Source organism: Vicugna pacos, chromosome 1 (assembly GCF_048564905.1).
Source record: "Vicugna pacos chromosome 1, VicPac4, whole genome shotgun sequence".
Taxonomy (NCBI): domain Eukaryota; kingdom Metazoa; phylum Chordata; class Mammalia; order Artiodactyla; family Camelidae; genus Vicugna; species Vicugna pacos.
The window spans coordinates 52643172-52656724 of NC_132987.1; the positions used below are offsets into that span (position 1 = coordinate 52643172).

Here is a 13553-nt window from a genome sequence, read left to right on the forward strand (position 1 = left end):
GGAAGCAGTGTGGAACAATAAAAAGAGCTTGAGCTCTGGAATTAGAGCTTGTGACACATCTCGGGTCCCAGCCACTCATTAACTTGTGTGCGGTGGGCAAATTTACCTCTTTGAACCTTGATTTTTCATCTAGTAAAAGAGAATAACACCCTCTGCCTTTCAGAGTTGAAAGAAAATTAGAGGTCATTGTGTGTAAAGGACCATCCTTTATCAGTGATAGTAGCTAACATTGCTGTGAGGATGAGTCCTATGTATATATGCAGCAGTACCATGTATCAGTTACTATCGTTGAGAACTAAATTGTGAGGACTGTATTGTTCGGCATCTGGAGGGAAAATCACATATACAGAATTCTCACCTTCAGGTTGCGGAAGTAGATTCTGACTTGCAGAGGTCTGTACAAGGCACCGGGAGGGCAGGAATAGAAACACTGAATCAAAGCGTGAACCAAAATAAAGTATTTATAACAATACAGAATAAAAGTGTCTACTTTGTGAAGCTAGAAGGAAATTTTAAATGCAGAGAGAAGTGCTGTGAAAAGAGAAGAGGAGAACAGTTGGCAGGTGAGTTCAGGCTCTAGGCCAAAATGTTGTATTGTTTAAAATAAAAAAGCTAATTTTGGGTTATAGTGTCCTACTTGAGAGACTTCATTGTGTCCATAGATAGCTGTGTGTAGGGTTTTCCCCAGAGTGCCAGACTTCCTCACTCTCCTCAGTGTTTTAGAATAAAACAGGCATTGGGGGGCGGGGGTGAAGTTATTCATCTTGTTAGTAATTTGCTCCTGGTGGACAAGCTCTGCTAATAAAAACCTCCCTCCTGTGTCCATCCTAGGACACCATGTTTTATTTGGCTCTTAGAGAGATTGAGTGTGTCATATTCTGGACATTTTGAAGCAGTTGAGTGTGAGGATAGAGGTTTGCACAAAGAGGGAAAAGCAAATCAGATGCATAGGATTTGGGGAAAGAAATTAAAATAGATCCATGTATGTATGATTTTCTTTCTTTTTTATTGAAGTTTAGTTGGTGTACAACATTACATAAATTACAGGTGTACAGTATAGTGATTCACAATTTTTAGAGGTTATACTCTATTAGCACTTATTATAAAATATTGGCTATATCCCCTGTGTTGTATAGTCTATCCTTACAGCTTATTTTATACGTAATAGTTTGCACCTCTTAGTCCCCTGCCCCTGTATTGCCTTTTCCCCCTTCCCTTTCCCCAATGGTAACCACTAGTTGGTTCTTTATATCTGTGAGTTTGCTTCTTTTTTGTCACATTCACTCGTTTGTTGTATTTTCAAATAGATTCCACATGTAAGTGATATCACACGTATGTATTATTTTCCCCTTTAAGATCTTTGCTTTCTTTGTCAGTTTAGGGACATGAAAATAGATTACATGTATTTAGCTTATGCAGTGGATTATTAAGTTTGATATATTTGGGAAATGTAAAGACATCTCAGGAAAAAAGTTCAACTACTATAACAGAGACATCCCCAAACCCGAAGCTTAAACAAGTTTATTTCTCTCAGACATAAAAGACCAGCAGATAGTTCTGTGTGTTGATTCCACAATCATCAAGAATCTAGATTCCATCTTGTTGCTGTGTCATCCTCAGAATTTGGTTTTCAGGTTGTAGGTTGAGAGAACCCCTTCATCTCATGCCACCATCTCATGTTTCTGACAAGCAGGCAGAGGGAAGGGAAAGGGGGTGTGGGGGAGAGGCATAACCCAGAAGTTGCACTCATCACTTCTGTTCACGTGTCTTTAGCCAGAAATCGATGTCAAACCTAGGTGTGAAGGGGTTGGGAAATACAGTCAGTATTCTGTGTGTCCATGTTCCTAGCTGAAAGTTGGGGGCTGTTACTATGAGCAAAGAACAGATATTGGGGTTCAACTGGCAGTTTCTGTCACACCTCAAAAATGTTTTTCTGCATTAAGAAACATTTTTTTCATAAATGCACAGGAAAGTTCTTGACTAATAAGAAGAGTTTGTGAACCTCCATGTCTCTAGGGGGAGTGAGTGTGCCCAGCTCTGCAGCCACAGCAACACTGTTGCATGTAGAATGAGGCTCATACCATTGGAATAATTGTCAGGGATTGTTTTAACCAAGCCAGGAGAGCTGGGAGAATTTCTCTTCTCCATTCTAGATGAGCTTGCTTCCCCACCCCCCACTATTGGTTCTTTGATTCTTTTATTTCTTCCTTTTTTCTTTCTCTCCTTCCTTAAATGTACATAAAAGTGGAGAGACTATTACAATGAATCCTACATGCCCATTACCTAGTTTCAGCAATTATCAGCATTTTATTAATCTTATTTCTCTTCCTAGAATATTTTAAAGCAGATACCAGATGTTATTTGCTTTGATTTCTGTTTGACTAACTAAATCTAGGGTTTGAGGTCGTCTTGGCCAAATGCTGAAGACAGCGACAGATGTTTAGCCTTTGGCTCTCTGTCCTCTCACTCCCCATGTAGCCTCATAGATTGCCATTCTTCAGTTACAGTAACAAGTGTCGTGCTGGCCACAGCTGTGATTTACATCATGCTGGCTAGGTGTTTTATAAATTAATTCTCATTATGCCTTTTGATCTTAGGAGAGAAATATTATCATCCATATTGCATAGATGAGGCAGCTAAAGCTCAAAGAGGTTAAATAACTGCCCAGCTACTAACTGGTGGAACAAACTGGGAAGGCAGGTCTGACTGCTTATAAAAACCTATACTCTCTGCCCTTTGTTACACTGATTTGTAACTGTTTATTAGGAGATCATTTTCTTGACATCGGCCGAGTCCAAGCACATGGCAAGTGTATTTTACTGTATTCACATTCTTTGGAAAAGGACCATGTATAATTTAGTAATTATTTAACTTATAAATCACATTCATTAGTCACATATGGTTTATCATTTTGTTCTACTTCTACTTTTTAAGTAGTCCTGTTATTTTTTAATTTGGAAAGATTCTAAAATTTAGGTAAAATTCAGAGAATAATATAATCAATACCCATATATCCCCCAACCTCAATTAACATGTTCATATTTACTTCAGATCATTTTTTTAATCCAAGTAAAATGTGACTGGTAAAGTTGAAGCCCACTTTGTTCTTCCTCAAAGCAACAGTGTCATGAATTTGGATGTGTGGCTTTCTAGACTGTACTTTTACTATGTAAGTGCATAGCCATAAGTCACGTGTAACGCTCTTTGTGTGTTTTGAAGATTTACATTAAAAATATTTATATTTTTCTGCAGCTCCCCTTTCACTCAATATTTGTACTTTCAAAGCCTATTGAAGCTGATATATATGTACACACATGTACATATATATGGTTCCAATTTATTCATTTTTACTAATATGTGCCATTCCATTGTCTTATACCACAGTTTATCCATTCCTCTATAGACATTAAGTATGTTGTTACATGTTGTAAACATTAAGATTGTTTATAATTTTTTGTAATTACAAGTAATGCTACCTTGGACATTCTGTATTTATTTGTTTGTTTGTTTATTTGGGGAGAGGTAATTAGGTTTGTTTGTTTGTTTTTTAATGGAGGTACTGGGGATTAAACCCAGGACCTTGTGCATGCTAAGCACACACTTTACCACTGAGCTATCCCCTCTCCCCTGACATCCTGTGTTTATTCCCTTGAGCATATGCCTGAGATTTCTCTGGGATATATTCCTAAAAGTAAAATTGCTTACAGCAATGGGGTGTGTGATTCTCAATTTTAGTAGATATCCCAGTACCTCTCTGGAATGGCTGTTCAAATTCACCTTTCTACCAGCAGTGAACAGAAGGTCCTGTTTCCCCATTTCCTCTTGCCAGTTCTTGGTTCTGATCAGGCTTTAAAATTTTCCCCTCCAATCTGATGGTTGAAAAAGTATGTCCTACTTGATCTTTTTTTACCTTCGAAAGACACATCTTTTGCCATTTGTATAACCATAAAAGTCTTTTTATCTAGTTTCTGGTGAGAAGTTCTTTTTACAGAGTAAAAATTTGGGGAGTGGGAAACGCTGCCCCAATTTGACATTAATTACATTGTTTCTTCTAATTGAGCATCCTACTGTTGACTTTGTTTTAAAAGAGCTCCATAGAATTTTTTTCTTGAAAGAGTTCACTTTACAGTATTTTTAGAACCAGGTATTTCTAACTTTCATAATTTGGGTGCTAGGATTTTTAAAATTTCAGTTAAATATTCTTCTAACTTTCACTTTTTCTTTTTGTACCAAATGTCTGCCTTCAAGAAAAGGGAGATTAGAAGGGTATAGAAACGATAACTTTTCTTAAAAATCAGTTGGAAGAGGTGTGACTTGTTATACTATATAGTAAGTGGTGTGAATTCTTAGAAGTTCTAGAGATAAAGAAATAATTGCTTTGAATGGGGATAATGTAGAAGGGATTACTGAAGGGGTGGTATTTAAAAGTGTATGGTAGAGTTTATAGTTCATGTATGAGAGTTTATTGCACACTTTTGCATAATCTGAAGTTTAAAACTACCTACTATATCCATACGGTAGTGAAATGTTTACATAGATTATGGTATATCTATTTTACTGCATTATTTTTTGATCATTTGAAAATGTTTTTGAAAAAATGCTAACATTGGAAGTACTTGTAATATGTTTTATTTTTAAAATTACAAAACTATGCATAATTCTAATCTTTGTTTTAAAATGTACATTAAAAAGAATAAATACTACATTAAGAACATTAAGCAATTATTTCTGGATGAGTAGAATTTTTTTCTTTACATTTCTTTATTTCCTAAGTCTTCTATAAAAAACACATATTACTTTTTATCATTAAAATAAATTATAGATACTAGCTAGGTTTAAGACAAAAGCTGTAACTTTTTATTGTAATAGTATCTGAAATGTAAGAAATATTGCTCTTCACGTCTGTCATAGGTAGCGTTCCTAGATGATTGAATTAGACTCATTATATTATATCTAGGACTTTGTTCTTTGCTGGAACAGAGTGACCATGCTGTTTTAAGAGCTCTCAAAGGGCTGGGATAAGAAACACTGCTGGATTCTCTTCTTTTTTGAACAGGTTGTTGGAGTGCCAGTTGGATCCACTCTACCTTCAACAGTGAAGCAGGCTGTGGCCATCAGTGGTGGCCAGATCCTTGTAGCCAAGGCCAGCTCATCTGTCACCAAAGCAGTCGGTCCAAAGCAAGTTGTGACCCAAGGAGTTGCCAAGGCAATTGTGAGTGGAGGTGGAGGAACAATTGTCGCTCAGCCAGTGCAGACTTTAACCAAGGCTCAGGTCACTGCTGCTGGCCCTCAGAAGAGTGGGTCCCAGGGTTCAGGTAACTGATACTAATTGGGGGCTCTTTTAGCAGCAGCCCCTTCCAGAGTGCTCTGTGCTAGTGATTGTATTTGCTAGTTGGTTCTGTCTAGGAAAACCTAGTAGATTGATGTTATAAGGAGTATAAAACATGTTGATCTTTTTCATGTAGTATTTTACATAGAGGTCTGTAAGGATTTTGCTTTAAGTGTGTGTGTGTGTGCGCGCGTTTTAAAAAGAATAGTAAAAATAAGAGGTATTTCTTAATACTGCCTTTTAAGTCTGAAGAATTCTCATTTGTCCTCATTTCTGTTTTGGATTATATATGACTTAAAATCTTGGTATGGTCATTTGCCAGCAGCATTTTAAGATACCTGATTAATGCATTCTCTACTAAATGAAAGTTTAAACACTTTGTATTTTAGTCCTTGATGTACTGTTTTGGCGAGGGCATGAAAAAATATACCTGAGCCATTAGATATTTAATAATTTTGATGAACCTGAAGAATTATTGCAGTGAGTTGGAAGGATCGAAGGTAGTAGATGTCCAAAATAAATATTTCAGAGATCAAGAATTGCTGGTGATGACAAAGTTCATTTGTGGCATTAAAAATGTGAGATGGATTGGAAGAAATGATCTTTGGAATTTGGAAGATCAAGCAGCTGAGGAGCCAGAGAATTAAATAAGTTGTCTACAGTGCTGTCACTGAGAAGGACAGTCTTTAGAATAGAGACCAAGACTTTGAGTCAGGAGTCTGTCTTTATCAATTGAGGGGAAGTGACTTGGGAGTTCAGTAAATGAGAGCAGAAAAGAGAGGGTAGGATGGTATAGCCAAATATGAGCCTCAAAAGAGCCAGGGCTTTTTTTCTGGAATGAGGTGTGATAATGGTCTGAAAGCTAAACTGGGGAGCAGGAAGTCTCCTCTCCTGGCCCTGGCCCTAAGATATTGAGGTAAGATAGAAAACAGCCCCTAGCTAAGGGGCTACTGGGAAAGTCTTATCTTCAGAGGACTAACAGGTTTAATTACCACAAAAAGAGATAGTGTTCAAGGAGGTTGAGGTTCTGGAGGGCGAAATGATCACAGCAGGAATTCCTAGGGGACGTGGTGAAAGTGAGGGAAGGAGGAAGGGATGAGGAGATGTGTTCAGATCAGGGACTGTTAGCCTTGTGGAGATGGGACTCCCAGGAGCGGGTGGCAGAGAGGTTTGTACTTCTGGTGTGGCTGCAATGCACAGTAGGGTACTGTGGGATTAGTTCTGGTCATAATGGAAAGGGATGGCACTCAGGTTAATGTCAGTCCCTGATATCTGGGGTCAGCTTCCAGGCTTCCTGCTTCCCAAAACTTTGCACAGATAATGCACATACACTTCAGAAGGTGGGAGGGAGCTGAGAGTCCTGTCCATGGCAACTCACGTGGTTCTAATAGGCTTCATTTCATGGAGATTTGAATTCAATGTAACTGCAGAAAGTTCTCATGTTCAGAGGTTTTACAGCCATGTGCATCGAGAAGTAAATTCTAAGGGGTGGGCACATACTCTTTGACATAGGTGAGACCTTAAAAGATGAATTACAGTTTCACGGTATATGTGCCACTTGTTGATGCTAACATTTTTTAGTTCTTAGAAAGTGAGGGAGGCTAGAAGTCTTATTTTGAATCAGTAGATTCATCGATTACTGGAAATTGACCAGAAAGGGGCTTTAAATAAATGGGAGGGAAACATGTATTTATCCATAGAGAGGGTGATTATTTCATTGATTGTCTAAACCACAGTCCTTTTGAGAGTAAAAAGAGTCACTATTAATAATTACAATGGGACATAGGTATAAATTGTAACTGTTTGGGGTGAACCAGGACATATGGTTATCCTATTTATATACAGATATAAATTTCTTCATAGTTTGTAGCAGGTTCTTCTAGTATGTAAAATTTTAAATTAGCAAGGTAATTTAGAGTATCAGCCTTTAAAGCCTAGGGCATCTAGGAAGCAAACTTTACAGTCTATTATATGCTAGTATTTTTGAAAAAGTATTTTATTATTTTGTGTGTGTTTTATTTTAGAGATAGCATTGCCCTCAGTTTCAACTTATCTTACAGTTTTTCTTCTTCTTTATTTTTTCCTTTATTCCCTTTATCATTTTAGTAATGGCAACGTTGCAGCTACCAGCCACTAATTTGGCCAACTTGGCGAATTTGCCTCCTGGCACTAAACTCTACCTTACAACAAACAGCAAGAACCCTTCAGGAAAAGGAAAACTGCTGCTGATCCCTCAAGGCGCCATTCTGCGGGCTACCAACAATGCTAGTTAGTCCATCATTAAATCTTTTGGTTCTTGGGTCTCTGGGTATGTTCATCTCTTCCACCTGATGGGCAGTTCTTACCTGTTTCAGGAAGCATTTTCATAGATGTTTCATGGTATAATGGTAGCATTTGCCCAAATGGATTTAAAACATACACATTATTTAAAACCACTTCTAGTTAAATTATCATAGTCTTAGGAGAGGTGTGGCTTTTGAGGCTGTGTTGGGAGAAAGCTGTCTGTGTAAGCTGGAAATAAAAAGGAGTTCTGCATTTTGGTGGAAACTGGGGACACCTGGGGAGAAGGTAGTTGGATGCCTATTTTTTTTTTTGAAGGGGATGGGAATAGGTTTGGAATCAAGTGTCTCTACTTGCCATTATTTAGATGTGCGTCTTTCATTTGCCAGGTTTGAAGATGGCAAGAGAAATACATGCTCAGCCTTCGTGTAGTGTATTTACAGCCCTAAGGAAATTAGGTGGTTTATCTAGACTTATCCAAACTTTTGCTTTGACATATAGACAGAAACAGTTTGGGTAGTGTTGAAAAGGAAAGGATAAGAGGGATTATTTCCATCTGAATCAGAAGTATAATTGATACCGCAGTCAGGTTCATTAGAAATTAGCCACTCTTATGTATGACTGAAAAAATGTGCTGTGCACTAGAAATCGACACAACATTGTAAACTGACTATAACTCAATAAAGTAAAATTAAAAAAAAAAAGAAATTAGCCACTCTTGCCAAAACACAGTTGCAGTTGTAATTGAACAAGGGCTCTTGTGCCCATGGAACAGAAAGCCAATTTCTTTCTTTTTTTTTTTTTATTGAGATATAGTCAATTTACAATGTTGTGTCAATTTCTGGTATACAGCACAATTCTTCAGTCATACTTGAATATACATGTATATTCTTTTTCACTGTGAGCTACTACAAGTTATTGAGTGTATTTCCCTGTGCTATACAGTATAAACTTGTTTATCTATTTTATATATACCAGTCAGTATCTGCAAATCTTGAACTTCCAATTTATCCTTTCCCACCCCTCTGCCCCCTGGCAACCACAAATCTGTATTCTATGTCTGTGAGTCTCTCTATTTTATATATAAGTTCATTTGTCTTTTTTTTTTTTATAAGATTCCACCTATGAGTGATAATCATGGTATTTTTTTTCTCTTTCTGGCTTACTTCACTTAAAATGACATTCTCCAGGGACATCCATGTTGCTGCAAATGGCATTATTTTATGGCTGAGTAGTATTCCATTGTATAAATATACCACAACTTTTTTATCCAGTTACCTGTCGATGGACATTTAGGTTGTCTCTATGTCTTGGGCCAATTTCTGACAGTGGGAGTTTGCAGCAAAGTAAGGGTTTATTGCAGGACACGAAGCAGGGGAGTGGGAGATAAGCCTCAGATCAACTCCAGCTTGGTCTTTTTCAGTTAGGGGTATTTTGAAGGGGAAGAACAAAGAAACTAGGATTAGTCATCATCCTGTGACATTTCTTAATCATAGTTTCAGGAGTCAGGATGTCTCTGGTTTATGATTCTCTGACCAGGTGTGGTCCATGGTTCAAGGGTCTGTTTAGCTCATCTTGCCTTGGAGAAACAATAGCAATGTTATCGACAATAGCAGTTTTAGTACATTAATGTAAATAACAGCGATTTTAGTCATCTGACTCTGGTTGACTAATGTTCATTTAGTACAGGTCAGAGGGGACAGGAAAGGGAATAAAGTTTTGGATAGAGAGATTGCTAAAACTTGGCAGGGGAACTTGGTTTACAGGGACTCTGTTTCAAAAGCTAGTCACCATGTTGTTTACAGACTATAATGGGTGATTTCCACACTTTCACTCAGGTATTTTTTCCTCATACCTGAGCAGTGGTGTACCAGAAATTTAGGTATGTAAGACAAAGACAATATAAATATTCCAAAATTCATCCAGAGAGCTACTTAGATTTTAATTTTAGTTTATGTATGTCACGAAAAATGCAAAGGAAGGGTCCACAGGTTTTAAAGTAGAATTTGAAAAGTGAAGAAGAATGGGACCCTGGAGTTAATATAAACATGAAGAAAGTCTTAGTTTTTTCCAGAGCACAGGGAGACAGAAAAGAGAGAGTACTGTAAAATTACTCTAAATTCAGTAGTTTCAGTGAAATTGAATCAGATGCCAAAAAGTTTGGGAGCATTTCTCTGAGCATTTTAAATGTTGATTAAAATCAACACTTGATTAGAAAATGTATCGACTCTCTCTTGATGTCCTACAGTTAAGCCAAAACACTTGTCAAAGATAAGTTCTTCATTATAGTACTCAGAGCTGAACTAGTCAACTGTCATTTAGTCGAAAGTAAATACATTTCAGTCTTCGGCACTAGGAAGTCCTCTCGTCACAAACCAGGTATAGTACAAAAAAGGAGGAAAAGAAAGGGAAGGGATGGTGCTGTGAAGGAAACATCTCTCTGGACTCATCTGTCTTTTCAGTTAAGTCTTAATACTTTTAATGATGGTGCTGTCATTCGTTGTATTTTCAGACCTCCAGTCTGGTTCAGCTGCCAGTGGTGGAGGAGGCAGTGGTGGTGGTGGCGGCAGTGGTGGTGGCAGTGGAGGAGGAGCAGGAGGAGCCCAAAGCCCTGCTGGCCCTGGGGGGATATCCCAGCACCTGACATACACATCTTACATCCTCAAGCAGACCCCTCAGGTCTGATCATTTGTGACTGGTATCGTTTAAATCATTTAGTTATTTAATAACTGCCTTGAATTATGGTGGATTTACCTTTATATCTCTAGGATCAGGGGGTCAGTACTAACATTTGAACCATGTTACAAATCTGTATTATTCTGGCCTTGCTTTGTTTTGAGAGAAAAGCAAGGAGACTGGAGATTCAGAAAGACTTAAGTAACTCATCGAAGATTTCTCTGCTAAGCTAGTGATAGGGTTTTTTAAACAGATCTTTCTGAGAGATTTTTGCTATGCTGTTGCCTTTCATGGATTTGAAATAGTGTTAATGTGCTGGTGAAAGTTTCCTCCTAGACAGAAGTAACCACAGAGATAGTATCAAGTTATGGTATTTGGAGGTAGGCTGGATTCAAGGTTAGGAAAAGGTTTCTGCCTTCTTTCCCCTGGTCGCTAGAGTCTTAGCTCCTCTCTAAGGAAGGTAATGGAATTTTGGTTCCAGATGTTCTTAGTGAGAAGAGTGGATAGTTATCAGTCTGAAAGATTAAATCCAGCTATGAGGACCAGATTGTAAAACTTGAGTTTCTAACAGCCTGCTCTGTAACAACAGTGCAAAGTTTGAGAAGTGGGGGTATAACTCTGAGTAGTGACACTGAGAACAGAACTGTTCTCTTCCATTGTTTTGAGTTACAGAGTTGAAGGGGAAGATTTTAACATGTAATATGGGACCTTGTGATTTAGAGGATCAGAACAAGTCATTTGAACTTAACAAATTACTAATTAGGTCTTTGTTTGTAATTTAGGGCACTTTTTTAGTTGGCCAGCCATCACCCCAAACATCTGGAAAACAGCTGACGACGGGGTCAGTCGTCCAAGGAGCACTGGGAGTCGGCACATCATCTGCACAAGGACAGCAAACATTAAAAGTCATATCTGGACAAAAAACTACTTTGTTTACCCAGGTAAATACACACACACACACACACACACACACACACACACCCCACACACCACACACACACCACACACACACACACACACACACCCTCCCAAGTATGTGGTAGTTATGGCATTATTTAAATGTTTATAGCTTATCTCTTTCCAAAAAGAAATTATGGTTACATAAGAAAATAAGCAATAAAATAGTATAGAAAAATAAGAATAAAATCTTAAGATTTGGGAAAATACAAGTAGAATGAGAAGTTAAGACCAGAAAGTTATTTAGATGTGCAAACAGTAATGCCCTATATACTTAATAAAATTTGCCAAAGCAAAATGAGAAGAATGATCATTTATAAAATTTGTACTATTTGTGAGAGGAAAAAAAATAACTGCATAATATTTTCTTAGGAGAAACAAAGATTTTCTTGACACTTCATTCTAAAAAGTCTCTGGAGGGACTTCATATAGGAGATTCTGAATAATGTAATAGGTGATTTCAGTCACAGTATCCATATACTAAGTAAATGTTTACTATTTCTACAGCTTCTTTAGTATAAGCCAAAGAATAATGATGGGGAATTTTAACTAGGTTGTGAAGGATATCATAATCATCTTTAGGAGAATCTATAGCTAAATCTTAAAAACTTGCCAAATGAAACAAACAAGGTATAGAAGGTTAAGATAGTATGATACCGTTATCAACAAACTACACTTTTTATGGCTATATGTAGATCAGCGGTTCTCAAAGCATAAGTGAATATTAGATTTTTGTCTAAAGCTTTTTCTGTGTCTGTTGAGAGGATCATATGGTTTTTTTTTGGTTAATATGGTGAATTACATTGAATTTTTGAAATGTTAAACCAACCCTGCATTCCTGGAATAAACTCTATTTGGTTGTGATATGTTATTCTCTTTTAATGTATTACTGGATTTAATTTGGTAAAATTTTGTTTAGAATTTTTGCAAGGGATATTATATGGTCAGTAGTTTTCTTTGTAATTTCTGTCTGGTTTTGGTGTCAGAGTAGTACTGGCCTCATAAAATGAATTGGAAACTTTTCCATCTTCACTTTTTTGAAAAGAGTTTATGTCGACTTGGTATTATTTCTTCCTTAACTATTTAGAGAACACCAGTGAAGCCATAATGGCCTGGAGTTTTCCTGATTGGGAAGGTCTTTAATTACAGTTTCAATTTATTTCATAGATACAGGACTGTTCAGGTTATTTATTTTGTCTTGAGGGAGATTTGGTAGTTCATATCTTTGAAGGAATATGTTCATTACAGGTAAGTCAAATTTCTTGGCATAAACTTACACATAATTTTCTCTTATTAATTATTAATATTCCCTTTTAATGTCTGTAGAATCTTTAGTGATGTCCCCTTTTTCATTCTTGATTTTGGTAATTATGTGTCTTCTGTTTTTTCTTTGATCAGCCTAGCTAGAGGTTTATCAGTTTTTATTGATCTTTTCAAATTAACCAGCATTTGGTTTCCTTCAGTACGAATTTCCCCTTAGTCAGATGCTCTTAGCTATTTCAAACAGGTATAAGGCCTCACGATTCTTTAGGTAGTTCTTTAAAATCTTAGCCAATATTCCCAACCTACTTACGTTGCAGCCAGAGCAGTGACTTAACTTTCTGTCCTGCCATAGCTGAGACATTTACTGTTGCCTTTTAAGGTAAAATTTATATAGAATAATGCACAGATTATAAGTGGATTGCTCAGTGAGTTTTGACAAATATATATGCTTATGCAAACACTATCCCAGTCAAGGTATAGAACATTTCCATCACTCTAAAACATACCTTCATTTCTCTTTCCAGTTTTTTTCTGTCACCATTTTTCTGTTTCTGTAACCAAGATTAGCTTTTGTCTGTTCTAGGTCTGTATCAATAAAATTATATAGTATATAACCTTTTATGTTAACTTCTGTTGTTGAACATGTTTTTGAGATTTTTCCGTATGTGTATCAATTGTTTTTTCTTTTTTATTCTTGAGTAATGTTTTGTTGCATGACTATTCTCCTTTTGATGGACACTTGGGGATTTCAGTTTTTGACTTATGAAAGATGCTGTTATGAACATTCTTATATAAATTGTACAGTAGAATAGCTAGGTCATAGGGTAAGTGTATGTTTATAAGCAACTTTATAAGAAACTGACAAATGACTTTGCTAAGTGGTGGTACCATTGATTCTCCCGTAAGTAATGTGGGAGAGTTCCAGTTACTGTATATCCTTACCAACATGGAGGGTCATCATTCTTTTTAATTCTAACCATGTTTGTGAGTATGAAGTGATACCTCATTGTGGTTTCAATTTGCATAAGACACCAATACAAATTAATGC

The 13553-nt window shown here is 36.9% G+C and overlaps 1 protein-coding gene across 3 annotated transcripts in view; it reads left to right on the forward strand.

Moving 5' to 3' along the window:
- Window positions 1-13553, forward strand: part of YEATS2 (YEATS domain containing 2) — a 92187-nt gene that overhangs the window by 55615 nt on the left and 23019 nt on the right. For all 3 annotated transcript variants that reach the window (XM_072961975.1, XM_072961992.1, XM_072961983.1), the window contains exons 16-19: window positions 5057-5315; window positions 7436-7597; window positions 10122-10288; window positions 11068-11226. In XM_072961975.1, coding sequence (XP_072818076.1) covers window positions 5057-5315; window positions 7436-7597; window positions 10122-10288; window positions 11068-11226 — 747 coding nt within the window. The remainder of the gene's footprint in view (window positions 1-5056; window positions 5316-7435; window positions 7598-10121; window positions 10289-11067; window positions 11227-13553) is intronic.